The following is a 26,093-nucleotide window of genomic DNA, read 5'->3' on the forward strand; positions in this document are numbered from 1 at the left end:
ACAGTGGGGCCCCACTTCAATTCCTCTAACACAGCTCCTAGTCCTGGCTCTTTCTCCCTTCATTTCTGCAACAATCGTGATCTCACCTTCTCTATACCTCTGCTTTTATGCTTCTTATATTTTCATCCGGATCCTCCATCATTGCACCACTCCTCGGCTATGTATGTGGTTTCCTGTCACGAATTACTGCTCTTTTGAAAGCTAGGCAGTGAACTCCTTTATGCGGATGACTTCACTGTACACCACAGGGATCGGTTAGGCTCTATTCCAGATGATCCCGGGGGAGCTGAGGACGTTTGAATTTCCTCCCCTTAACGATCTGGAGCAAATAATGAAACACCCATTAAGACTTCCTAACCTTCACAACCTTCGTTCCAATTCACTCTATTCCATGCACATCTTTCACTCTCCTGCATGTTCAGGCCCCCATCACTCAAAATCTCTTTCACTCCATCTTTCCACCTCCAATTTGGTCTCCCACTTCTCCTCGTTCCCTCCACCTCTGACACATATATCCTCTTGGTCAATCGCTCCTCACTCATTCTCTCCATGTGACCAAACCATTTCAAAACAACCTCTTCTGCTCTCTCAACTACACTCTTTTTATTACCACACATCTCTCTTACCCTTTCATTACTTAATCGATCAAACCATCTCACACCACATATTGTCCTCAAACATCTCATTTCCAGCACATCCACCCTCCTTCACACAACTCTTTCCATATCCCACAACTCGCAACCATATAACATTGTTGGAACCACTATCCCTTCAAACATACCCATTTTTACTTTCCGAGATACTGTTCTCGACTTCCACACATTCTTCAACGCTCCAAGAATTTTCGCCCCCTCCCCCACCCTATGATTCACTTTCGCTTCCATCGTTGCATCCGCTGCCAAATCCACTCCCAGATATCTAAAACACTTCACTTCCTCCGGTTTTTCTCCATTCAAACTTACCTCCCAATTGACTTGTCCCTCAACCCTGCTGTACCGAATAACCATGCTCTTATTCACATTTACTCTTAACTTTCTTCTTTCACACACTTTACCAAACTCAGTCACCAGCTTCTGCAGTTTCTCACACGATTCAGCCACCAGCGGTGTATCATCAGCGAATAACAACTGACTTACTTCCCAAGCTCTCTCATCCACAACAGACTACATACTGGCTCCTCTTTCCAAAACTCTTGCATTCACCTCCCTAACAACCCCATCCATAAACAAATTAAACAACCATGGAGATAATCACACACACCCCAGCCGCAAACCTACATTCACTGAGAACCAATCACTTTCCTCTCTTCCTACACGTACACATGCCTTACATCCTCGATAAAAACTTTTCACTGCTTCTAACAACTTGCCTCCCACACCATATATTCTTAATACCTTACACAGAGCATCTCTATCTACTCTTTCATATGCCTTCTCCAGATCCATAAATGCTAAATACAAATCCATTTGCTTTTCTAAGTATTTCTCACATACATTCTTCAAAGCAAACACCTGATCCACACATCCTCTACCACTTCTGAAACCACACTGCTCTTCCCCAATCTGATGCTCTGTACATGCCTTCACCCTCTCAATCAATACCCTCCCATATAATTTCCCAGGAATACTCAACAAACTTATACCTCTGTAATTTGAGCACTCGCTTTAAACCCCCTTGCCTTTGTACAATGGCACTATTGCAAGCATTTTGCTAATCCTCAGGCACCTCACCATGAGACATACATACATTAAATAACCTTACCAACCAGTCAACAATACAGTCACCCTCTTTTTTAATAAATTTTACTGCAATACCATCCAAACCCGCTGCCTTGCCGGGTTTCATCTTCTGCAAAGCTTTTACTACCTCTTCTCTGTTTACCAAATCATCCTCCCTAACCCTTTCACTTTGCACACCACCTCGACCAAAACACCCTATATCTGCCACTCTATCGTCAAACACATTCAACAAACCTTCAAAATACTCACTCCATCTCCTTCTCACATCACCACTACTTGTTATCACCTCCCCATTAGCCCCCTTCATTGAAGTTCCCATTTGTTCCCTTGTCTTACGCACTTTATTTACCTCCTTCCAAAACATCTTTTTCTTCTCCATATAATTTAATGATGCTCTCTAACCCCAACTCTTATTTGCCCTTTTTTTTCACCTCTTGCACCTTTCTCTTGACCTCCTGCCTCTTTGTTTCATACATCTCCCAGTCATTTGCATTATTTCCCTGCAAAAATCGTCCAAATGCCTCTCTCTTCTCTTTCACTAATAATCTTACTTCTTCATCCCACCACTCACTACCCTTTCTAATCTGCCCACCTCTCACGCTTCTCATGCCACAAGCATCTTTTGCGCAAGAAATCACTGCTTCCCTAAATATATCCCATTCCTCCCCCACTCCCCTTACGTCCTTAGTTCTCACCTTTTTCCATTCTGTACTCAGTCTCTCCTGGTACTTCCTCACACAAGTCTCCTTCCCAAGCTCACTAACTCTCCCCACTCTTTTCAACATATATATATATATATATATATTATCCCTGGGGATAAGGGAGAAAGAATACTTCCCACGTAATCCCTGCGTGTAGTAGAAGACGACTAAAAGGGGAAGGAAGCGGGGGGGGGGGGGGGGGGAATCCTCCACTCTCGTTTTCAATTCTCCAAAATAAGAAACAGAGAGGGGGCAAAGTATGGATTTTGCCTCTTCGGCTCAGTCCTCTGTTGTTTAGCTAAACGCTACCTCGCTAACGCGGAAAATGGCGAACATGCATTAAAATAATTATACACAATATATATATGCGGGGTACACATACTTGCAATATCTTCTTTTCTCATATTCGCCGTTTCCCGCGTCAGAGTGGTTGCGCCATGAACAGACCAAGGAAATGCCTCCTCCGCTCACATGTATTCTCTAGCTGGTCCCCCACAAACAATGTGAGGGAACCAGCTGTTCCCGACATGCAGTATGGTGTTTACGACATAACAGGAAGGTGGTGTCGAGGGACAAGATACCAACTGTTACCAAAATTGTGACACCAATTACGAGGACAACATTCTTAAAGACTTGCTACTTGCCTGAGATAGTGGATAGGTAAAATCAGAAGCCTCCAGCAGTGTGAGGTGTGGTGAACATGGGAGTGAGCAAGTTTGAACGAGAACGTTATCAAGTAAGACACAATTGCTGTACGAGGGCTGTTGTGACCATCCTGAAGTGGAGGACGTAACTCGGAGGGACGCTGAGGAAGCGCTCTACACCAGCTGATGCGTAAGGTGTGTGTGTGTGTGTGTGTGTGTGTGTGTGTGTGTGTGTGTGTGTGTGTGTGTGTGTGTGTGTGTGTGTGTGTGGAAGCTGAGAGTGTGCCTCAAGAGATGGCGAAGGCTACTCTGAGGGTGTACAGAGGAGAGGCTGGTAAGAAGTGACTGTGATAACTCCAGAGAGAGTAATTCGCTCAGTACGTTCGGTGTGTTGATGGGTAAAGAGGCGATGAGACAGGATTACCACCGCAAGTTGTATAGAGGAAGTAGAGCAATGATGAGACGGTGAAGGACTGCCAGCGTCGACCAAGTAATTCTAGAGAGATTGTGGAAAAGAAAATCCATTTCATTTTCGTATGTCACTTTTTTCTTCAGATAAATATAAACGTTTCGAGCATACAGCTTAGCATTAAGCACCATCACTTAAACGGGGATTTATGGTAAGACATTAGCGGGTTTTAAATAAACTACGGCTTAGTAGAAATCAAAAAAGATATCGTTAATTAGGCACTCCAAAGAGTTCTATCTGGATATGAGAGTATAGGAGAAAGGTACTGCAGGTGGAGATGTAGTTTTGAGCGGGTACAGAGAGTTGAGGAAGTACGCGGAAGAAAGAGTTCAGGAAATTCAGACGCGCATTTCAGAAAGAGAGTCTTGAATATGATAACAATCAAAGGCATAGTTCTGTCTGTTGAAACAAAGGGGCAACAGGACGTTCTTCATTTGTGCAGAGGTGAACAGCCATCACACCTACATGAAATTGTATAATCCTGTGAAGCAAGAGTCGTACATCTCTCTGCGTGAAGAAAGTTAAGAGCGCTGTGCAGAGAGGGGTAAACCACTGGACATGGTAGGTAGAGATCACCAGGTGTATTGTTAATACGAGTTACTGCTTGGGCGAATACAAAACACAGTGTGAGCTACTGTATGTGGCAAACACAGATCTCTGTGCAGGGGAGATGAACCACTGCACATGGTAGATACGGATTACTGTACAGTAGGGGATATATTGCTGTACAGTAGGGGACATATTACAGTGCAGTAGGGGATATATTACTGTACAGTAAGGGATATATTACTGTACAGTAGGGGATATATCACTGTACAGTAAGGGATATATTACTGTACAGTAGGGGATATATCACTGTACAGTAAGGGATATATTACTGTACAGTAAGGGATATACTACTGTACAGAGGGGATATATTACTGTACAGTAGCGGATATATAACACTACAAAATGTACAGCGTCATTACGCAGAGGAAAGTGAAACACTGATTAGCAGAGTGAACAGGAATTACTGACCTGGAGAAATGGGTGTGGATCATTATGAGGGGATGAAAGTAGATCATTATGGCGAAGTTTGAACTCATGAGGAGGAGGAGGAAGAAGAAGAAGAGGAGGAGGAGGAGGAGGAGGAGGAGGAGGAGGAGGGAAGCGGGAGTCGATCCTTGAGAAGCCAGAGGAGCTTGGGGTCGGGGAGAAGCAAGAGGGGCGACGGCCCCCACGGACACTGGGTCAACACGAGGCGTTCTCCGCTCACCGCTAGCCTTTGCCCTCTGACCCGTGGCCTAATCCCACTTACAGTCTAGCCGACTCTTAGGGCCGCCACGTACAAGATCAAAGGGCAGCTTGGAGCACCCTTTGTGAGGCCATGAATAACACCGGCGGCTTGAATACACCAAAGAGACATTCTTAATGACGGAGCCGCTAGAAGCGCCACTCGGCCTGCTCCACGTGCACAAGATCTGTCTGACGATGACAGCTGCCCGCTTAGTGACATCCTCGACTCAGGTTAATGTGACAGTTAACAATAACGAAGCTTCTGGAGGAGTTTATCCTTCATACGACAAATCTCGATCCAGTTTCCGGCATCTTCTTTACTCGTTTCTGTTTGAAATGGTTAAAAGATGACCTCGGTGCTCAACCACGCTCCTTCAGCGTTCCTAATTCCCTTTCAGTGTAAACTGTTCTGTTCTCTGATGCCTGTGTGACTTCTCGAGAAGGGGAATTTGTAAATGCCGCCCTTTTGCTCATCTCCCAGGTAAGAGGGTCATGAGGTATTGTTGAACAAAGCGGTAAACAGCATCGTCACATGTAAAAGCACACACACACACGCATTGAATCGTTGCGAATAAGGTTTTGATCTCTTTCACGTTGCAGATCACTATGTCTGGGAATCATATATCGTCATGTTGCAATGAGGAAAATCATAAAAGTTTGTTTAGAAGAATTATTTTTCTTTGCGCCACCTTCAAGGCATATACACACGCACGGAGGTAACACGTAATCAATGTAGACTCGGTTCATGTGCTCTGCGTGAATACACATCTACAACATAAACACACGTCCACAGGATCAACTCTCATTTACGTAGAGTTTACAGGCTTACAAAAGGTAGACATATGAACATAGGGAAGACAGATGTTTAGAAAAAAGGCAGTCATGCAGATGTTACACAGCAGTACATGGAGTAGGTACAAACATACAGTGCAAACATGTTTGCACAGAGTCGACCCTTTAACGACTCGAAACACTTCATTTGCAGTTCTCATGCAAGCAGTTTATCCTACTGAGGCAAGTATACAAAACAGACAGCAAATATGACTGTTTTTACATTATCGTCAATGTCCTGTCTCCTTTGAATCGTTATTTCTTTATCATTAAGGTGAGATGGCACAGGCAAATGGATGCTCTATTTAAGGCCATTTCATTATCGTAACACCAACTGTAAAAATGAAATCTAGAATCGGCAGATTATCATAAATAAGGAAGTTTTTTCATTTCACTCTTTCATGATAACAGCGATAATGACTTAGAGTACTGCAGGCACAACACAACAAATGAAATAGGAGTATAACAAATATAACAAATTAGTCAAAGTGATATCTTTCTGGGTAATCATTCACTTCTGACTTCTGAAATTAATCACTGCTAACGAAATGCCAAACATTTTTGTAGTCTCTCAAAAATCTAGCATAACGATTGTAAGCATCGATATGGGGAGGACTGTAATTCAAGACAAGGTAATTTTTCCTGGCAAAGTATATAGAAATGAGTGGGATTCCTGGTCAACTGACAGTAACGAAGTATACACGCATTAGAGATTGTATTTCGTGCATTGCTATTACGAATGGAAGGCTGGTCATGTCTGTCAGCCTTAAGACTCCTCAAACCCTTGAACAGAAGACTCAAGTCTTGCAGGGCAGACACTTCCCGGTGAAATGGTGTTTATCCACCTCAATGCAGTTTGAAACAGCATGGTGTCATTATCTTGTGCAGTGCCTTCAAATTACGGTACTGTAAAAAGTAAAGGTGTACCAGTGAACAGAAAGGTAACTTGAAAACTGACCCCGAGTTGGAGTCGGCGAGCAATACAATTACGGAAACATGAGACAAGGACAGGGCATTGAAAACTGGAATGAATACGTACAGAAGTGTCCAGAACACAACTAAGATTCATGAGGCACTTTGTGTGTGTAGTGGAACCTATAGATTCTACTTCATCTTTTCATGTTCACTTGAGCGATATCGGCTCCTGTCATATACATACATTTAACGATTCTATTTGAGTGTAGGAAACATCATGTATTACGGTTCCTCCAAATTTATCTTACTCTCATGTCACTGGTTATCTTCCTATGATGAAGAAATTCTTACGACCAACATACTGTAATGCTTGTATGGCTCTCAAGACAGTGAGTGTGTCAACATCGATCAAGGATACTGGAGGACCTCATATGCTTCCCTTGAGAACACCAAAAGAGTTACAAAGGGAAGGGTGTGCTGTACGTGAGGCAGAGGCTGGGCTGGTGTGTGAGATGGCAAGTGTGGAGTGAAAGGTAACGGTAGGCTGATGAGAGAGGAGATGGCGGATCAGCCTGAGAGAATAGGTTTGATGACGGGTTGGTGTACAAGTGATCTCTTGTGTGTGTGTGTGTGTGTGTGTGTTCGGTGGATGGAAGTGTTGATGAATGACGGTGTGAGGGAGGCCTCGACTCGTGCTACATGAGCGCAGTCAGTAACATGGACGGAAATCTATCAAGGTGAGAACTGACTCCGCGAACACCGGCCTCTACAGCAGACAGAGACGCCCTCTTGGGTTCAGACTGGAGTTACTGATGAGTCAGATCACACACTGAGCAAATACGGTACACAGTCTTCAACGTGTGTTGATTTCTTTAAATAATTCAACTTCAAGTAAAAAGTTTTATGAATTTTTCTGGTCAAAGGGATCGATTTTAATCAACATCAAAATGAACGAACTCCCCGCATCAAGTCCTACTGAATTAGAAGAAATATTCTTGTAAATTTTTGATAATCATGGAAAGAAAACGTTACGTAACTGACTGTAGATAAACAGCCAGAGACGCCGCTGGTACGAACCGCACTTCCGCACGTACCCTGCTCCAGCTCACGATCTTTAGACACGTCGTAACCTTAAGATACCAGTCTCTCCTCCTCCGTCTACAGCTCTACAGCAACATTACGACACCCTTTATTTTTCACCTTAACTTTTCCAGGTTATTGTATCCTCTTCTGAAATGGTATTGGGAGGAAGTTTTTACGAGAGTTTGTTCTGACAACGAATGAAATTCACATCTTTATGCGTCTTTAATGTTTCAGGCAGTCCACAGAGGAGATGCCTAGCCGTGTTTGGAGAGCAGCGGTGCTTACACTACTCTCGTACCTCTCCTATTCACCCTGGGAGATCTTTTCTTTAAGAAACCCTTACTCGTGGCTCAACTCTGTGTGATAGGCGAGAAGTTTTTGGCTAATGTAAATTCAGCTGAAATGTTTCAATGGAGAGAGACAGCCGTGCAACACAGCAAAGTGTAAAGAACTCTACATAAGGCCCAGGAGAGCGTAACCTTCTCATATGAGAGTATTTACACATGCGCAGTTGTAAAGAGGAACGGGTAAACATTCAAATTTCCCGCGCGTTTGAATTTGAATCTCCCGCGCGATTACATCAAAGGCTCTCAGGTCAAAGGGTGCCAATTAGTGAAGATTTCTTCTTGACGTGCGTGTGGGGTATTATGTGGCCGTGTTTGTCCTCCGCTACACCATCCCTCCTGCTTTTTGTTCAATCATATGCAGCCTTTTCTATTTGGAATCTCGCTCAAGGATTTTTAGAATTCGCTTACATATACACACGTTCTCTCTCTCTCTCTCTCTCTCTCTCTCTCTCTCTCTCTCTCTCTCTCTCTCTCTCTCTCTCTCTCTCTCCTCGAGCGGGTTAGTGACGAGCTTTGCAGTAAGCTAATACTTCAGTGACTGTCAAGCGTCCCTCCTTTGGCTTGCATAGCAAACCTCTTCTCTCTGCCTCACCCACACGTGGGCTGCTGACTCTCAGTCCACAAACACACAATCTCCCCATCTGACACGTAACACTTGACAACAAGTGACTCAAACGACTCGCCCCTCATAGCTCTATCTCTCTGCTACGGTGAGCGATACTCACAGCCTTTCTTTCTGGCAAAATCGCGTCATTAGTGCTCGTAAATAAGCACTTTACCAAAACAGAAGTGAATGAAGAAAACAAGGGAGTGAAAAAGAGAAAGAAGAAGAGCGATAAAGAGGTAGTTTGAAGAGGAAATGAGAGGCACTGACACAGTAGTAATGGGACCCCGAAGAAGAGAACAACTGACTGTTGAAAAGAAAATAGCAATGTCATAAGAAAGAGTCCAAAAGTGCCAATCTGATAATCATGTGAACAAAGGAAAGAACCACTAAATCTAGATTTGAAGTGGGAGAAAAGGATGTAAATGACCTCAAGATGATTTATAAGATGCTGATAGATCAGTGAAAGTCAATATTCAGCAGGAAAAATACAAGAGAGTACTGAAGGGGAGATGGTTGATCAATTTCACGAAAAATGTGAACAATGTTGAGGTAACTGGAAATAACATATATCATTACAGCAGTGTAGAGGTAACTCAGGACGAGAAGAGCATCTGAACCCGCCTGAGACAGTTTCTTTCATAGATCTTGTAACCACTATGCTGGAGTCGATGTTCTATATTCTTATGTCTCTCTCATAATCAACGACTGTGGAGGATCTTGACACACCCAGACGATGTAGCCTCCAGTAGCAGCAACGTGTGTAGCAGATAACGCTGATAAGCTGCTAAGATTGTAAACAGATATTATGATATTTGCATGCGACACATTTCCCCTCCATACACACCTAACAAATATATAATCTTGAGTGATGGGTCTAATGGATTTCAGTACGAGCACTATGATTCCTGTTGTCTCTGTGTCTCTGTAAGGTTGGTAGGCATGACTGCAAGACGCATTTCTTAATAATTAACGTGGCTGCCCTCTATAGCAATTACTCTCGAAATAAAAGATAAATGATATGCATTATAACAATCTGAGACAGTACAGTTTACACTGCATACTTTGTTTTATGCACACTGAGATATATAAACCATAGAAAGGTCTGTGGGGTCTGGATGTGGATAGAGAGCTGTGGTTTCGGTGCAATACACATGACAGCTAGAGACGGAGTGTGAACGAATATGGTTTTTTTTTGTCTGTTTTCCTGGCGCTACCTCGCTGAAGCAGGGGCTGCGATGCTGTTTTCTGTGGGGCGGGGTAATAGCGCCAGAAATGGATGTAGGAAAGCAGGTATGAATATGTACGTGTGTATTTAGGTATATGTCTATGTATGTATATGTATGGATACCAATTATAATAATGATACAAAATATATATATATATATATATATATATATATATATATATATATATATATATATATATATATATATATATAATGTAAACAAGGCTACTATTATGAGGCAAGACCCTAGGGCGTATGTCAAAATCCTTCTACCGTTGCGTCATGTTGTCCAACAGAAGAGTGTAAGGATAGTGTTTTGTCGGTGTGTGTGTGTGTGTGTGTGTGTGTGTGTGTGTACATACAGGTGTAAATATCTGCAGAAAGATCCTAGACGGATGTATGTCCATACAAATGAACGATAATTTGTGGACACGCCAGATGATCATAATGCTATGTGTAGTACAAAATATGTACATATACCTCTTACACTACGTTCCTCTGGTGGACGAGCGGTATGGTACGTACGGTGACGGTGGAGGTAACGACTGGGCTGGTGATGAGGGATGGCGTGTATCCTGGTGTGACGGTAGTGGTGAGGGGCGGTGGTGTGTTCTCTGGCCTGTCGGTGGTGTTGTGTTCCTTGGTGTGACGGGCAGTGTGTTCCCTAGTGTGACGGTGGTGGTGGTGACGGGCAGTGTGTTTCCCTAGTGTGACGGTGGTGGTGGTGACGGGCAGTGTGTGTGTGTTTCAGGTCAGCACCGTCATGCTCTACGGGGTCCCCATCGTCTCCCTCAACATCGACAACTGTGAACGGCTGTGTCTGGCGCAGATCTCCAACACCCTCCTCAAGGTGAGCAGCCCTCCTACCTAACCCGTGCACATCGCTGCTCCGAGAAGCACACTAAGCACTTCACACATACAACTCCCCGCAAAACTGTGTTAGTTAGATGCCTTATCGAGATAACCACCTTGTAACCTAGATACATTTTTTAACTAGTTTTTCGTTCTTCTATGCTGACGCGCTTTAATTTTTTTTTTTAGTTTTTTAAAGACTTGCAGCAGACTGAGAGGGGTTTCCAGAGAGCATAAAAGTGGGTCCTCTGCTCCTAAAATCTTCTACTCTTGCAAATCATTTCACACGTAAAAAGATATATTCACAGCGCCTGTCGCTGCGACACATTGCTGGTGGGACTGTGGGGGGAGATTAACGTATAATTCCCAAGTTCATCATAAAAACGACACAGAAATGACGAGTTGACGGCTGACGGTGGTATATCTACATGCCAGACACTGATGAGTTAGATTAACAGTAACGGTTAAGATCACCAACGAGAATCAGCTCTTATAAGACAGTTCATTTGCGGTTCTGATCGCGTAGAGCCAATAACGATCACAGTCTACAATAAACCCAGTCAGACAGTCAGTCTGAACCGGTGGAACTGACCGTACCTGACGTGACTGACACGGTCGACTCTGCTCCCTGTCTCAGGGTGTAGAGGGTGACGCAGCTCACCAGTCATCACCAGGCATAAACAACGTTCTCGCTGACGAGTGTACATATCATAAGACCTGATCTAGAGTCAATGGACTCTGGCTGAGCGACATGTTCCAGGTAACGTGACAAATATTGATTATCTGCTCAGGTGGGCAGGAAGACAGACTCCTAACCTGCGAGAGAACATTCCACTTGGCAACCGTAAAAAATGGCTATTCAAAAAGTGATAAATAAGTGGCAATCATCTTCAGTAACTGGATGTCTGTATAGGATGACATAGAACTTCTCTCTCCCAGTCACTGTATGTTTGTATATAATGACACATAACTTCTCTGTCCTAGTAACTATATGTCTGTATATGATGACACAGAACTTCTTTGTACCAGTCACTGTATAATTGTATATGATGACACAGAATTTCTCTGTCCCAGTAACTGTATATCTGTGTATGATGACACAGAACTTCTCTGTCCCAGTAACTGTAAAACTGTGTATGATGACACAGAACTTCTTTGTACCAGTCACTGTATAACTGTATATGATGACACAGAATTTCTCTGTCCCAGTAACTATGTATCTGTGTATGATGACACAGAACTTCTCTGTCCCAGTAACTGATAGTCACTGCCTCTGCTTTCCGCACTTCAAGCAGGAGTTCAGCTACAACGAGATCCACAATCGACGGGTGGCGCTGGGCATCACGTGCGTCCAGTGCACGCCCGTGCAGCTCGAGATCCTCCGGAGGGCGGGAGCCATGCCCATCTCCTCCAGAAGGTTAGTGTGACATCTCAGACATTAAGATACATCAGGCGTTACCGGACTCTGCCTGCTGGAGGTTACGACGCGAGTGAAAAGTCAACTTGGACGAGCTTGTACCATCGGGGTACATTTTCGTCGAAGAACTTCTCACTCCAGGGGAGCCCTTGGAGAAGAGGTCCTGTGTTATACAATAAAAATAATAATAATAATAATAATAATAATAATAATAATAATAATAATAATAATAATAATATTAATAATAATAATAATAATAATAATAATAATAATAATAATAATAATTATAATAATAATAATAATAAAAATATAATAATGATAATAACAATAATAATAATAATAATAATAATAATAATAATAATAATAATATGAATATGAATATGAATAATATGAATAATATGAATATACGTACTTATGAATCATTTCAACCTTCTTTTCTCTCTCTCATACCTGCTGCAGATGTGGCATGATTACCAAGCGTGAGGCAGAGCGGCTCTGCAAGTCCTTCCTGGGAGACAACACACCGCCCAAGCTCCCGGAGAACTTTTCCTTCGACGTCATGCACGAGTGTGCCTGGGGCTGCCGTGGCTCCTTCGTACCTTCCAGGTGAGTCAACGCGGATGACCTCAGTAACTATGCTGACTGGACATTCCTGGAATATCGTACAAGAATGTTGCTCCCATGTCTGTACTCACAAAAGCGACGAGAAACAAAGAGCGAACGTGTCATAACGGTTTCTTCTCCTTCGCGCTAGATACAACTCGTCCCGAGCCAAGTGCATCAAATGTCTCTACTGCGCCATGTTCTTCAGTCCCAACAAGTTCGTGTTCCACTCCCACCGGCTGGCGGACAGCAAGTACGTGCAGCCGGACGCCGCCAACTTCAACTCCTGGAGGAGGCACATCAGGCTGTCTGGGGAGCCGCCCGTGGAGGTGCAGTACGCCTGGGAGGATGTCAAGGCCATGTTCAACGGAGGCACCAGGAAGCGTCTCATGGCAGCCACACAACAAAATGTAAGTCAACACCATCGCTCTTATACTTTGCACGATATTGTCTATTTTGTTTTTGTCTATAAAGAACAAGCTGACGTACGTGTGTGCGTGTGTGTGTGTGTGTGTGTGTGTGTGTGTGTGGAGGGAGGGAGTTTTACTTAAGTGCGCAAAAGAGACAGAGTGAGTATTTCCAAGAAGTGTTTGAAGTATTAAGGTGGCGGAAGTAGTGTGTTTGAGTCAAGGTAGCATGCAGAGTGGGAAAGCCACAGCAAATGTAATGGCACAAAGAAAGCAAGTGGCGAAAGCCTTACATTAGACGAAGTGTGGCAAAGCTCCCGAAGGGGATGGGGTTGCTGCAGAATCTCTCAAGAAAGATGACGATGGTGTTGATGATTGATTCGAAATTTGCATAGCACTAGATGAGATGCCTGATGACTGGCTGAATGCACGTTTAGTGCCATTTTATGGAGGCAAGAGGACTAAAGTGAAGCTCAGTGACAGAGTTATGAGTCTGATGAGTGCATAAGTAAAGTGTATGGTAGAACGGTGACTGAGAGGGTGGCGTCCTGCACAGAACATCTAATAGAGGAGGTGCAATGTGGCTTCAGGAGAAGAAGGCACGTTTACTCATTTGTTTGACAAAGTTGCGTTGGAAGCAGAAAGTGAACCGTGCATTTATGGATCTAGAGAAAGCATATAACAGAGTTTGGAAGGTGCTATGAATATGTGGATTAAATGAAAAGCCACTGAATACCGTAAGGAGTTCTGACCTGGGATAGTAAGGCACGTGTACGAATAGGAAGGATGGAAGACGAGTGATTCCTAGTAAAGTCTGAGCTTTGTTTTGGATGTTTGTTTAATATCTTCTTGGACATGTGGCAAGGAAGGTAAATGAAAGAGTCCACGGAGTAGTCTTTGGGACCTGACTGTGGACAGAAGGGTCTGGTTTTGGTATATTAAACATGACAGTTAGAGAATGGATGTGTGAAACTGAGAACCTTTTCGTTTTGTTCCAGTAGCTTCCTGGCTAGGACGGGAAAAACAATCAATTAACAGTATGTAGTGGCACCTGGTTCTGTAGTGCAGGTACCACCATGAGTTACTTAGTGGTGTCATTCATCCAGTAATCAGCTCATGTCTTGGCAGCGCCGTGTCCTCCCCCAGGGTTCGGGCTCCCGTACTGCTAAGTCGCCGCGACTGGAATCCCCGCTCAGCAAACCTCCCTCCTTCACCCCACCTGCTCTCAAGCCTGTAGGTGCCGACCTGGCCTACCCACCACCATACTTAGCTCCTCTGCCACCTCCTTACCCAGCCCACCACAAGGACGCCCACCAGACGTTTGTGGATTATTTGTGGGGGTCCAGGGGCTCTTTGCCTCCCCTTGGCTTGCCATATCCACTGGCAGCGTGGCCTAGACGGCCTCTCCCGAGCTTTCCTCCCCTGCCACTCTCCGACCCCAGGCCTGACCCCATCACGGACCCCCGACCAGCGGACACAGAGGCCCCAGCACTCCGGCCGGCACACTTGTCAGCGTTCACGCCCGTGACGCGAGCATCCCCAACGCCTACGGTCAGCGCGGGTCGGGACTCTGGAGCGCCGCTACCCGACTCCAGCAGACATTCGGATGACGAGACGGTGGATATCGAGGCCACGGATGATGAGCCCGAATTCAAAAGTGACACATACAAACACGATCTATACAAAAGTGACGGTGTTAAACCTGACAGCTACAAACCCAGCTCGACGAAACACCACAGCCCTGATCTTGACCATTATAAGATCGACAGTTATAAACCCGATGACTACAAGAAGGACGCGAGCATTGACACGACTCCCGGTGAGGCCGAGGTGGAGGAGAGCGCTCGCAGCCTCTCCCGTCAGGAAGAGCGAACCCACAGGGAGGAGAAAACGCACAGGGAGGAACGAACGCACAGGGAGGAACACAACAGTAGAGACGATCCCTCCCATATCCCTCGCTCCCACGGCCGAGTGAGCAGCCCAGTTCCCGGCGCCAGCAGCAGCACCACTGGACTGGAACCGACCCAGTCGTTAGTGGAGGTGAGTGCAACTTTCACCTTTATATCACCATACGATAAAGACCTTTTTTCTTTTGTCTTACATCATATATATATATATATATATATATATATATATATATATATATATATATATATATATATATACATTACCAAATATCAGTTTCTGTTTTCTAATGTATAATTTCGTTTTCGGTCTCGCCCTGATATTGATAGAGTGATTTCTCTTCCTCATTTTGTCAGTAGCCGTGTCTCTCTGGGCTATGTCCTATCACCTACGCCCTTTTCTCTCCATACACGATCATCTTCCGCTAACACTATTCATTCTCACGCCGACAACTTCAGTCTGTACTCTTCAACACACTTTTCCTTCATTCTTCACTCCGATATTCGATTTTTTTCTCAAAGTGAACATATCTCCTCTTTTCATTCGTACCCCTACAGCATCTCCGAACCACTGTCTCTGATTCTCATCTAATTCCTGCATCATAATTCATTACACTATAATTCAACCATACAATAACATAACTAAAACATAACGTAAGGCATTATCCATATCTACTAATCTAGTCTCGTTACCACACAAATGAAAATTATTAAATTCGCTTTCCAAAAGCTGAGAGTTGGTGCATACGTGCCACACTCATTTTCCTCTTAATCTGAGCAGATATTTCACATACACAGGGGTCTCGTTCATCCCTACATGGAGTAAAGGCTGTTCCAGTCCCTCTCTTTTGCTCTCTTTTGGCTAAAGTGATGTAAAAAGTCATCTGCTTCATCGGATCTCCTGTTATCACCTCTTTTCAACCATCCATTTTGTCCACTGTGACGTTGCTTCCCTTTCTCAGCTCTACAGTTATCATTTCGGCCGCTGCTTGCGACCTGCTTACGTGCACTCCATCCCTAAGACCGGGACATGCAACAGACAGCCTCTTCCCTAAAGTTGTGTACGGAGATTAGGCACAAAAGAACTGACCACTACCGATACCTCTCTCGTCCCTCGCACAGAGGAGCCGTTATTTGTCTTTCTCTCTACAACCTCTGCACTTTCAAAGGTCCGGTCCACAAACACCTGAGAAGCTCAGATTGATCCCGCTTGTACTGTTTCTCTTTTTCATAAACTCTCGTTGATTTAGCTTTTCAGCCGATATGGCTTGCTGCACTTCGTTCGTTAAATCCCCGTTTAATGAAATGTATTTCAAAGATATCTTTAATGTTAAGTATACCTACATGTCTTTCTATCAGGTAAGGAACCCTTCTCCATATCTGCCCATTAATCTATGATACCAACTCAAGCAGGTTTTCCTCGATGTGGAATATTCAGAAACTTAATTTAGTTCTTTTATGACGAAATCAGGTGTTCTGTGTACGCAATACGCTTCTGCAAAATTATCACTGTATCGCACAAAAGGCATCAAAGAGGAATTTTGTGCTCAGACGGGTAAGAACTTTCACAAACACTCGCAAGAGAGAAAAAAATAATCCGCTGAGCGAACAGAGAAAAACTGCATCCACAACTGACAGCAGCTACGCACCTAACTCGTACAGACCCAGACAGACCACAGACGCAGCTGCAGCCAGCATGTCCACCAGGCCGTGTCAGTGTGAGACAAGACCCTCCCTTCTCGTAAGGCTACAGATTTATGTTAATGCTACCTGGTGGTCAAGGAGCAGGTAAAGCCCTCCCATGCATAATCATAACCATTCCCAGGTACCTGCGTCACACAAAATATTACTCTAGCCCTCAATTACTTGGATTCCTTCCGTAATTTTGACGCCTTGGGTAAAAGTTGTGGTGAATAAATATATTTTTTCCCAGCATATTTATTCGCCCCCACGAACGTTCACAGCTGTCCAGACGACCGCCATGAAACAGGGAGTGGTGCCACTAGTCAAGAGCCAAGACACGTTTTACTGCCGCCTCTGTTTGTCACAGGCCAGTCCACCCATTACAGAACTCAACTTTACTATGCAAATGAATGCTATAGCGTAATGCATAAGGGAGTGGCACTATAATCAATGATCAAGGCATGTTTACTCTGGCGATGCCTAACTCACAGTAACCCGCGGAGTGCCAGGAACTACCCCACAATAATTTACCCAGCTGTACACATCAAGAAAATCGCTGGTAAACAGAGCTACGCGAGCCACGGTGGCAAATGGTGGATCATTACGAAAGAAGTATTGACTCGCTAGCATAATGGCCGAGTTATTCATGGCAAAACACTCCAGTAATATTATCAATTACGCCTGTTTGTTAAACACTCAGGGTTGTCTGTCTTAAGTGCACCTGCAGGAATGCCGTGCCGTCCTTTAACAGCCTGAAACTGGCAGCCACGCACGGACTCATGGCACATGATTAATCCAGTGTGATTAGCCGCTCAGAGCCTGGTGACGCTGTCGCCACTGCACCATCGGTAAGCCAGAGGGGAGGTTCCCGTGGGTGAGGAGGATCTTCGTCCATCACACGGGCCAGAGGCAGCAGCGTTCGATATGTTTGCTCCTCTCTCTCCGTGCGCTACGCATTCTCTCTTATTTGTAAATAATTCACGCTGTGTATCGACAGTAAATCATGATCCCGCATTATATAATGCTTTCTGACCATTCACCGTCTGTGGAGTGTATCTGATGCCATAAATTCTTGTGCTTATCTTTGAACTCGAGTCAGTTTACAGAGCTGTAAACGGCCGAGGTAAACTGACCACATATGCCCTACCCTGGCTTGCTGTTGCTCTCTTATCGATACTCGATTTCATCGTCTCGCCATAAGTCCACCTACGATAATGTGTGTGTGTATAACATAATAGGTGGAAGTGGAATATCACGTAGTTACACTAATTTATTACCCCCTCCCCCAATTTATTCTTTCGACGTCCGTCGCTCCCCTATTAATGCAGTAAAGTCTAGTAATTAACTAAAGCATGTTGAAAGACCACCAAATTACAGCGAGAAGTAGCTCATGACTCGGGCTGGTGACGTAGAACAAACAGTACGGGTATCGACTAGCCGCCACGTTACGAGGTCTCGGCGTGAAATGTGATTACAAGTAATTGAGGGAAGTGGTCAGACCCGCCTCGAAGGTCAACATGAGCAGGTCAACCCCTCCCTCCTAATTGTGGCCGCCCCACTCAGGCTTCCTGTCGCCCACCGTATAATCATCAAAGCTTTTCTTATTAGTTGGGATTATGCCACGCTGTTACCATCCAAGTCCTTACCGATACGTGAGTGCTGACGCTGATGTGTGAGAACCCCGACGTGTATGCCATACGGCGTTCTCGTAGTATGTCCTTCAAGTGCTGTGGATTCAAATGATTCGTTTAGGAAAGGGAGAGCATGATCACTGCTGTGTGTTGGGTCACAGACGGGCGCTTAAGCTTGGAGAAACATTTACCTTTTAAAATGAGCCAATTAAGTATAGGAGGAGAGGTAATGCGCTAACACTTAACCTTCCAAGCAACTTAATGTAATGCTTAATAATGCATGGGAGTGTGCACTAAAATTTTCAGTGTTGTTGAGGAGGTGATGTTGTTTCGTCATTATACTTATAATTTGCGGCATTACACATCGATTCCTTCGTGGCCCAAAACCGCTTTTGTTTTTTTGAATGTCTCTAATCCCTCCCACCGACACCGCTCTAGCCCAGAACAAGCCAGCCTGAGCTCGAGCCTGCATGGCGCCAGATGAGAGTTGCTCCAAGGTTGAGGGACCGTACGTGGGACAGGCCTCCTCTGCCCACAACCGAGGGCCATGATGGTCCTGCTTCCGCAGTTCTCAGTGTGTCATAACCCGTATTCCACGTTCCTCACTCCTCTCCTCTCCTCTGAACACTTCTGCTCTCTTTCCCAGCGCTCTGCTCTACTCTCCAAGCCTCTCTCTTTCTTTCCACAATAATACCATCATGCCCACCCCTATACCCTCTTGCCCAGCCTCTGGCCTTCCTCCGCCTTCGCCCTCCCTCTCCCCGACATTTTCTGCCCCCTTCTTATTCATCTGTCATCCCTCCTGCTCCTCTCTCCCTTCACTTCTCCCCAACCCCTCTATCTTCTCTTCACTTCTGTCTATCTTTCCCATCATTCATGTATCCTCTCCTATCTTCCTCGTTCCTACTCTTCTTCCCTTCCCCATCGACCTTCCCGCTTCTCTTCCCTTGCTCTCCTTCCCTCCCCTAATAATCCTGATCCCCATTTCTCTAAACTAATCGCCGCCCTCCATCCACTCTTCACCCATCCCCACCAACCTGCTTACCCCCATCACTCTGCTCTTCGAATTACTCATCTCTATGTGTTTGTTTCTTCTTCACCCCATTCATGCCCCCCTGCCCTCCTCTATCATATCCTCCCCGTCCCTTTCCGTTCCTCCTCTTCGCAACTCCCCTCCCAATACCTCTCACGCTTCCCCCTTCGTCCCTTCCCCCCTCTTCATATGCCCTTCACACATACTCTTTTGCCTCCCTAGGACTGTTTTTTTTTTCCTTTTTATTCCTTCGTTTTTTTCTTTTATCATGAACGTTTATCCAGCACCTGTAATAAACTTACATGATCAAGAATCGGACGAGAACTAAAGAGTTGAAGCATAGAACCCTAAGTTGATGATTAACGTGCGTTTGCTGAACGACTACTTAACCAGGGATTTCGTGGGTGTATGAGGAGGTAGGTGCCCCAGTGCACATCAGAGGTACAACCTCGGGTGGGTTGGAGCGATGATGGTCGCTGGCGCACCAGGAGCCACGCTGACAACCATATGTCGACTGACAGGATCCTGAGGGGTCAGCATTATGCAAAAATCCATCAAGTGCACGTGAGTGCAGGCTTCAAACGCACGCGGATTTTGACTCAAAATTGTGAGGGATACCGAAAACGAGAAAAGAATGGAGGAGGGGGCTTCTCTACACATTACGTTGGCAAAATCTCGTTGTGGTTCATTTACGAGGCGGTCACTGGATGCCCTCACCACCTCAGAGATTTCTGGTGTAAGTGAAATTGTAAGGAACGTAGGCCTGTTGCACGTACGATTAAATCACTGTTCCATGCACCACCAGTGGGCTGTTGCATGTACATTGTGCTCAACACCCATTTTACGGTACATTACCGTGGGGGTACAACAATCAGCCTGCATTACATCGACAAGAAGATAAGGAATAGGCGGAGAATTCTTGAGGGGTTAAAAAAACAAAATCCAAAAGCATGGATGACAACAAATGAAGACAAAAATGTATAGAGATAAAAGATTAGTGTAAGGAAACTACATGAACCTCAGCCTAATGTCCAAGTTTCACAGTGAGACACAGCAAGACCAGGACGAAGTAATTTGTTATCCTGGTGAAGATAACTGCCTCCGTCTCTCTCTGCCCGCCCGCCCGCACGCTAGGCTCCCCAGACGTGTCAAGTTTTTTAGCACCTCAGAGACCGCTAGAGTTGCTCAGTGGCTCCATGAAAGTTAACGAAACAACCATTTTCACGAGTCCCAGGGATCTTTTCGCCTTAAACAAGAGTGCAAGTGGCACACGTGCAACCCACCCTTGACTGGATGGTTTCGCGGGTACGATTGTGTTCACTGATGGATCATATCACAAGGTATACTATTGTTCAGTAATGGAGTATATCACTAGGTGCACTACTGTTCACTGATGGATCATATCACTGGATCTACTATTGTCTAACAATGCATTATATCACTGAGTATACTATAGTTCAGTGCTGGGTCATATCACCGAATATACTGCTGTTCAGTGATGGATTAGGAACTGCATTTCATAAGTTCTGAGTTTACCTGTTGGTCATAAGTGCTTTCATATAAACACTGTTGAAAATGTACAGTAGAACTGCAGGTCACTGCTTTAGGATGAACACAACAACAACTATGTTACAGGAAGACGATCATGAGGCACAGAGTCCTCTCAGGTCAGTAGACTTGCATCAGGAAGCCTCATGGATCATACAGTATGACCAACTCTTTTCTACATTGTAATGTTTCTGTGAGACAGCCAGAGATAATTCTTTCGCTGAAGTGATTTTCTGTAACTGCTATAGAAGTTGCAGCTTCTGTTGTAGAAGGTTTCAGAAGCGACTGCAGATATATTTAGTGTACCTACAAAAAGTTCTTTGTTCAGTCTACTGGGGTATATCATTGGAATATGTAGGCCGTTCTGGTGATGTCTCAGTATGTGGGAAGTGTAAATATTTCGAGGTATGTGTGAGCCTGGAGTTATATAGTGCATGAAATTTCACTGATTCATTCAGTCAAGATGGAAACGAAATGATGAGGGGTGAGTGGGGAGGAGTCATGCTTTCTCGGCCTGTCTTTTAGTATCCGTCTTTACCATGTACCTCTGACCGTCCCTCCCTCAGTACCTCTGGCTGCACCTCGTTCAGCCCCTTTGGGTGCCAGTCCCTCAGTCCCTGCAGCTATCAGTCCATCATTCCCCTGGCTGGCAGCTCTCAACGCCACAAGCTGCCAGTCCTCAGATGGCTGTCAGTCATTCGGTATCTTGTCTCCCTCTGCCTCAGGATCTTTGGTTGCCCCGCTGTCAATCTTTGGTTTACCCGTCCTTAGTCTCCAGCTACCTCAGCACCTTCTGGCTGTCCATGCCCGGTACCCTTAGCGCCCCTTCAACCCCCCCCCCCACACTTCCCTGAGTTGGTCCTACCTTTTTACCTCTTCCTACTCTTCCCTCCTTGTCTTTCCCTGTCCCTCCTTGTCTTTCCCTGTCCCTCCTTTAGTACCTCTGGTTGTCTCTCCATTACTTCTAATTGCCCCTGCCTCAGTACCTCTGGTCGCCAGCCACCAAGCACCTTTAGCTCACTCATTCAGTATCTCTCCCTGATCTTACTTCCATTGGTGCCTGTCCTACAGAATCTCTAGCCCAGTTCATCTCGCCACCCCTTCCTCAATACCTCTGCCTGCCCAACTATTCTGGCTGCCTTTCACTCAGTAACTCCTCTGGCTTCCCCTCCGTCAGTATATCAAGCTGCGTCTTCCTCAGTACCTCAGGATATCCCTCCCTATACGTTCTCTACCGTCAGTGTTCAGCTGCGCCCGTTGCTCTCTGCTTTTAGCTAACCATCCATCAAGGCTGGTTCTAGTTGTCCATCCACCGGTCCCTTGCAGCCCCTCCGTCAGCCCCTGGCTGACACTTCTTCGGTGCTTTTGGCTGACGTTCCGTCAGTGCCTGGCTGTCCCTTCTTCAGTTTCCCCAGCGTGAACCTGCGCGGGCAAGGAATCGATATTGAGAGTTGGCGGTGGCAGAATGCGAGCCTCAGGCTATGAATGTTTGATAAGTCACGCTGATCACACTCAATGGCGGGTTAAATAAACACGCTCAGAGCAGAGGTGGGGGGAAGAGGGAGTGAGAGCGAGGGATAGACAGAGGGGGAGGTAGAATAAATGGAAGGGGGATATGAGGGGGGGCTGGTGAGTGAAGGGGGTCTATGGGAAAGACTAAATTCTAATCACAACGTAATGCAAAAGACTTATAGTCACTGACATCGCCATTGTTTCATCCCCAGATGGTACAGTGTATAACGCTGTAATGGTCGCCTGTTGAGTGTTTTGTTGTGAGGGAGGAATGAATGTACAGCTAAGATCCATAAGTGTTATTGATTAAGGCACGTGCGGGACTCTTACAAGTGCCTTCTCCTACCGCTCCGGTAAACTTTGTTCCGAAGACAGACAATGTCTGACAACTGTTCAACTGATAATTGTGAATCGTAGTTCTTGTCACTAATTGGCTGTAAGACTCGTTGTTCGTCAGTGGCAGGTTCGAAAACCTGTTCCTCGTCAGTGGCTTGCTGGGCGACGTGCAGCTCATCCACTGTTCCACAACATGTTGCTTCTCTGAAGATGGTTATGTTTTGCTCATATATGGTTGGCTGGATGATATACTGCTCGCCTGTCGTTAATTGGAAGATGTGTTGTTCTTCCATGTTTGGCTGTAAAATGTATTGCTCGTCTATGGTTGGTTGTAAAGCGAATTACTCGTCAGCAATTGGTTCAAGGCGTGTCCCGCGTCAATGATTGGATGTGGAACATACTGCTCGTCTGGGGATGGCGATGTGTTGCTCGCTTATAGTTGGCTGTCGAATTATCAATTACCCGTACGTGACTGGCTTGAGTTGTTCCTCGTTAAAGACTGACTGTCGGATGAGGTGGTTCTCTTTCGACCAGGCTGGCTGTAAGATGGGTTGTTCCTCCATAGTTGGCTCTAAGGAAGGGTTCGAAGTTAAAAGCTGCGTCCTTAACACATGTTGCTGACTCGAGGTAGGTCATAACACATGTTGCTTATCCATGACAGGAGGTAAGTTGCTCGTCAATGGTTGGCAGGAAGGCGTTATATGTTCACCCATACTTAGCTGTTTAGACGTCTTACTCTTCCATGACTGACTGTCAGTGAAAGACGTATCGTTCATTCATGGAAGGCTTTATGATATCGTGTTCGTATATGACTGGCTGTAAGAAATGTATTTCGTTAACAAAGATGTATCACTCTAAATTGGCTACTTATAAAACATGTCGTTCGTCTTTGATTGACATTGAGTTTTCTTTTTTTTTGTTTTATGACCATAAAAAATTGTCGCCTGTAAGACATGCTCTTTGTGTGGTGTTTGCTGTATGACGCTGTCCGTCCACGATTGACTATATGATGTGTTGCTCGCTCAAGGTCCGCCGTAAGACGAGGCGATGGTCAGTAGGTGGTTGATAGCTGTGTTACTCGTTACTAGTTCGTTGTAAGAGGTGTCGTTCGTCAGTGGTTAGCCGTAATGAATTCTGTATGTCCACAGTCGGCTACAAAATAAGTTGTTGGTTGATCCATGGTTAACCCTGAGACGTGTTGCTCTGCATGGATGGTTTTGAGGTGTCCTGCCTGGCAGTGGTTGGCTTGCACGAGGAGCTGCTCGTCAGTGTTCGGCTGTCAGTCATGTTGCGGCTTATTGGTTGATTCTGAGCAGTCCTGCCAGCAGCTGGCTGGCTCTGGCGTGCGTCGTTCGTCAGTCCCTGGCTCGAAGCCTCGTCATCCGTCAGCGGTATATCCGTTCTGCTTGTCAGTGACTGGTTGGCTCTACGTCTTGATACCAGTTAATGGTTGGCTCTGAGTCGTACAGCGGGTCAGGGGATGCCTTTCAAGAACCCCTTAGCTCGTTAGTACACTGCTCTAAGGCGTGTTGCCCTTATCATGATTGGTTTCAAGCTGGTTTGCTAGATACTGGTTAACTAAGCCTTGGTGCTCGTCAGTGGTTGGTTCTCTACAGAGTCCCGCTTCATTTTTTGGCTTAGCCTTGCAGCTCACCGCGTTCCTCCTATGTTTCTGTCTTTAGGTCTTCTCCCCAGTGAATGGCTTTAAACCGTGTTCCTCCTAGTGGCTAACTCTGAGCCATATTACTCCCCCCTGGCTGGTTTTAAGCCTCGCTCCTCCCCAGTGACTGGCTTCATGACGTGCACCTCCCTTCTGGCTGGCTTGAAGTCATGTTAATCCCCAAAGGCTGGCTTAGAGCCATGGTCTGTCGCAGGATACAGATCTGTGTGGAGACTGTATGTCGTTCTGTCCACTTCCACAGTTCCCTGCAATAATAGAGTGTGGGCTTCGTGTTCTTCACACTGAAATAACTGTGAGGTAAGCATAAAAACCTGAGATCTAAAAGGAATAAATCAAAAAATCGTTTTTCTCTCTATGCATTGCGCTTCTCTACGTAGTGTCTTTGTAGAGCAGTTACAAGAGTTGCACCAGAGCTCTGGTGTTAATGGTAGGCTATTAAGATGATACTGGTGTGGGTGGATGGAGGCTGTGCCCACTTGATAGTGGACTCACTCATTCACTAGTTTCTCCACGATTCTTGAGTGCTCTCATGACGCTTTCTATGACAATACGATTACCATATCTAAAAACGTGTAAGACGGAGAACAACTGCAAATTAATTCGTGTGCAAAGGGGAAGTCAAACTACATGACAATGTTATCCCCCCACAGGTATCATCTGGTTTGTGTCGTGTATGTTGGTACATGGAATGACTGCCTGCAGTGGTGGAGGAGGAGGATTTCTCGTGGTTCGTAGTGGTGGTGCAGGCAAGCTTTTTGGTCGCTTCGGTGGTGGTAGCATCATTGGTTGTATGTGATCCATGGTGGCGGTGTTGATGGGCCTGTGCCTATTCGTTACTGGTGATGATATTAATGTGGTGATAGTGACAATGGTGATGGTGGTGGTGGTGGTGTGTGTATGTGTGTGTGTGTGTGTGTGTTAGTTACTGGTGGAGATGGCGGTGGTGGTGTTGGTTGTCGTGCTAGTAAGGGTGGCTGTGATGTGCTGACGAAGGTGATAATGGTGGTGGGAGGGATGGTGATGACAGCAGGTGATGGTACGGGTCACACGACAGTGATGATGGTGAAATAATACAGAGGCGGTTGTGCTGATGATATACTAGTCGTACTAATGATGGTGAAACTAAAAGTCGAGTGATAGTGGTGATGGTGATACGTGGCTCGCAATGGTAGTAGTCAGAGCGTATCGTCCTGGTCATGACCGCCAAAGTCTGTTGTTGAGGTACTTGTGCCGTGCGCTTCTGCTGGGTCTGATGGTGACAGTGACGTGACATGAATAGCATTCAATGTGGTGATGAGGTAATGTTGTCGCTGATGTCCAAGTTGGAGGTGGTGGTGGTGGTCACAGCAAGGTGTCAGCGACTGTGGCGGCAGTAAGGGTGGTGTTAAAGAGGTGTTGTGGTGCTGGTCGTGGTGTTCTGGCCACTGCTGCAGGTGGCGAGGACGACGACAAGAGTGGTCCTCTTCCTGACGGTGTAACAACGCCAGTAGAGGAAAAAATGGTGATCGTCTCTTTGAGGTGTGGCACTCGGTCGGTGTGAACCTGTAAGGTAACACAGAAATAACTTCTGGACGCTCTAAAGTTCTGTTCTTCCTCAGACTTCGTGCCCAGCCCCCCAAATAGAAGAAGGAAAAAAACGAAAATTAAAGG

General features: G+C 45.5%; 1 protein-coding gene across 2 annotated transcripts in view; it reads left to right on the forward strand.

The window, feature by feature from the left end:
* fuss (SKI family transcriptional corepressor fussel) overlaps window positions 1-26,093 on the forward strand; it is a 127,121-nt gene that overhangs the window by 66,890 nt on the left and 34,138 nt on the right. Inside the window, exons 3-7 of one of the 2 annotated variants that reach the window (XM_071683782.1) lie at window positions 10,588-10,686; window positions 11,981-12,105; window positions 12,565-12,711; window positions 12,860-13,118; window positions 14,244-15,155. In XM_071683782.1, the coding sequence (XP_071539883.1) occupies window positions 10,588-10,686; window positions 11,981-12,105; window positions 12,565-12,711; window positions 12,860-13,118; window positions 14,244-15,155 (1,542 nt within the window). The remainder of the gene's footprint in view (window positions 1-10,587; window positions 10,687-11,980; window positions 12,106-12,564; window positions 12,712-12,859; window positions 13,119-14,243; window positions 15,156-26,093) is intronic. The other variant, XM_071683783.1, reaches the window with a different exon arrangement.

The sequence above is a fragment of the Panulirus ornatus genome, chromosome 37, assembly GCF_036320965.1.
Source record: "Panulirus ornatus isolate Po-2019 chromosome 37, ASM3632096v1, whole genome shotgun sequence".
In the NCBI taxonomy this organism is placed as follows: Eukaryota; Metazoa; Arthropoda; class Malacostraca; order Decapoda; family Palinuridae; genus Panulirus; species Panulirus ornatus.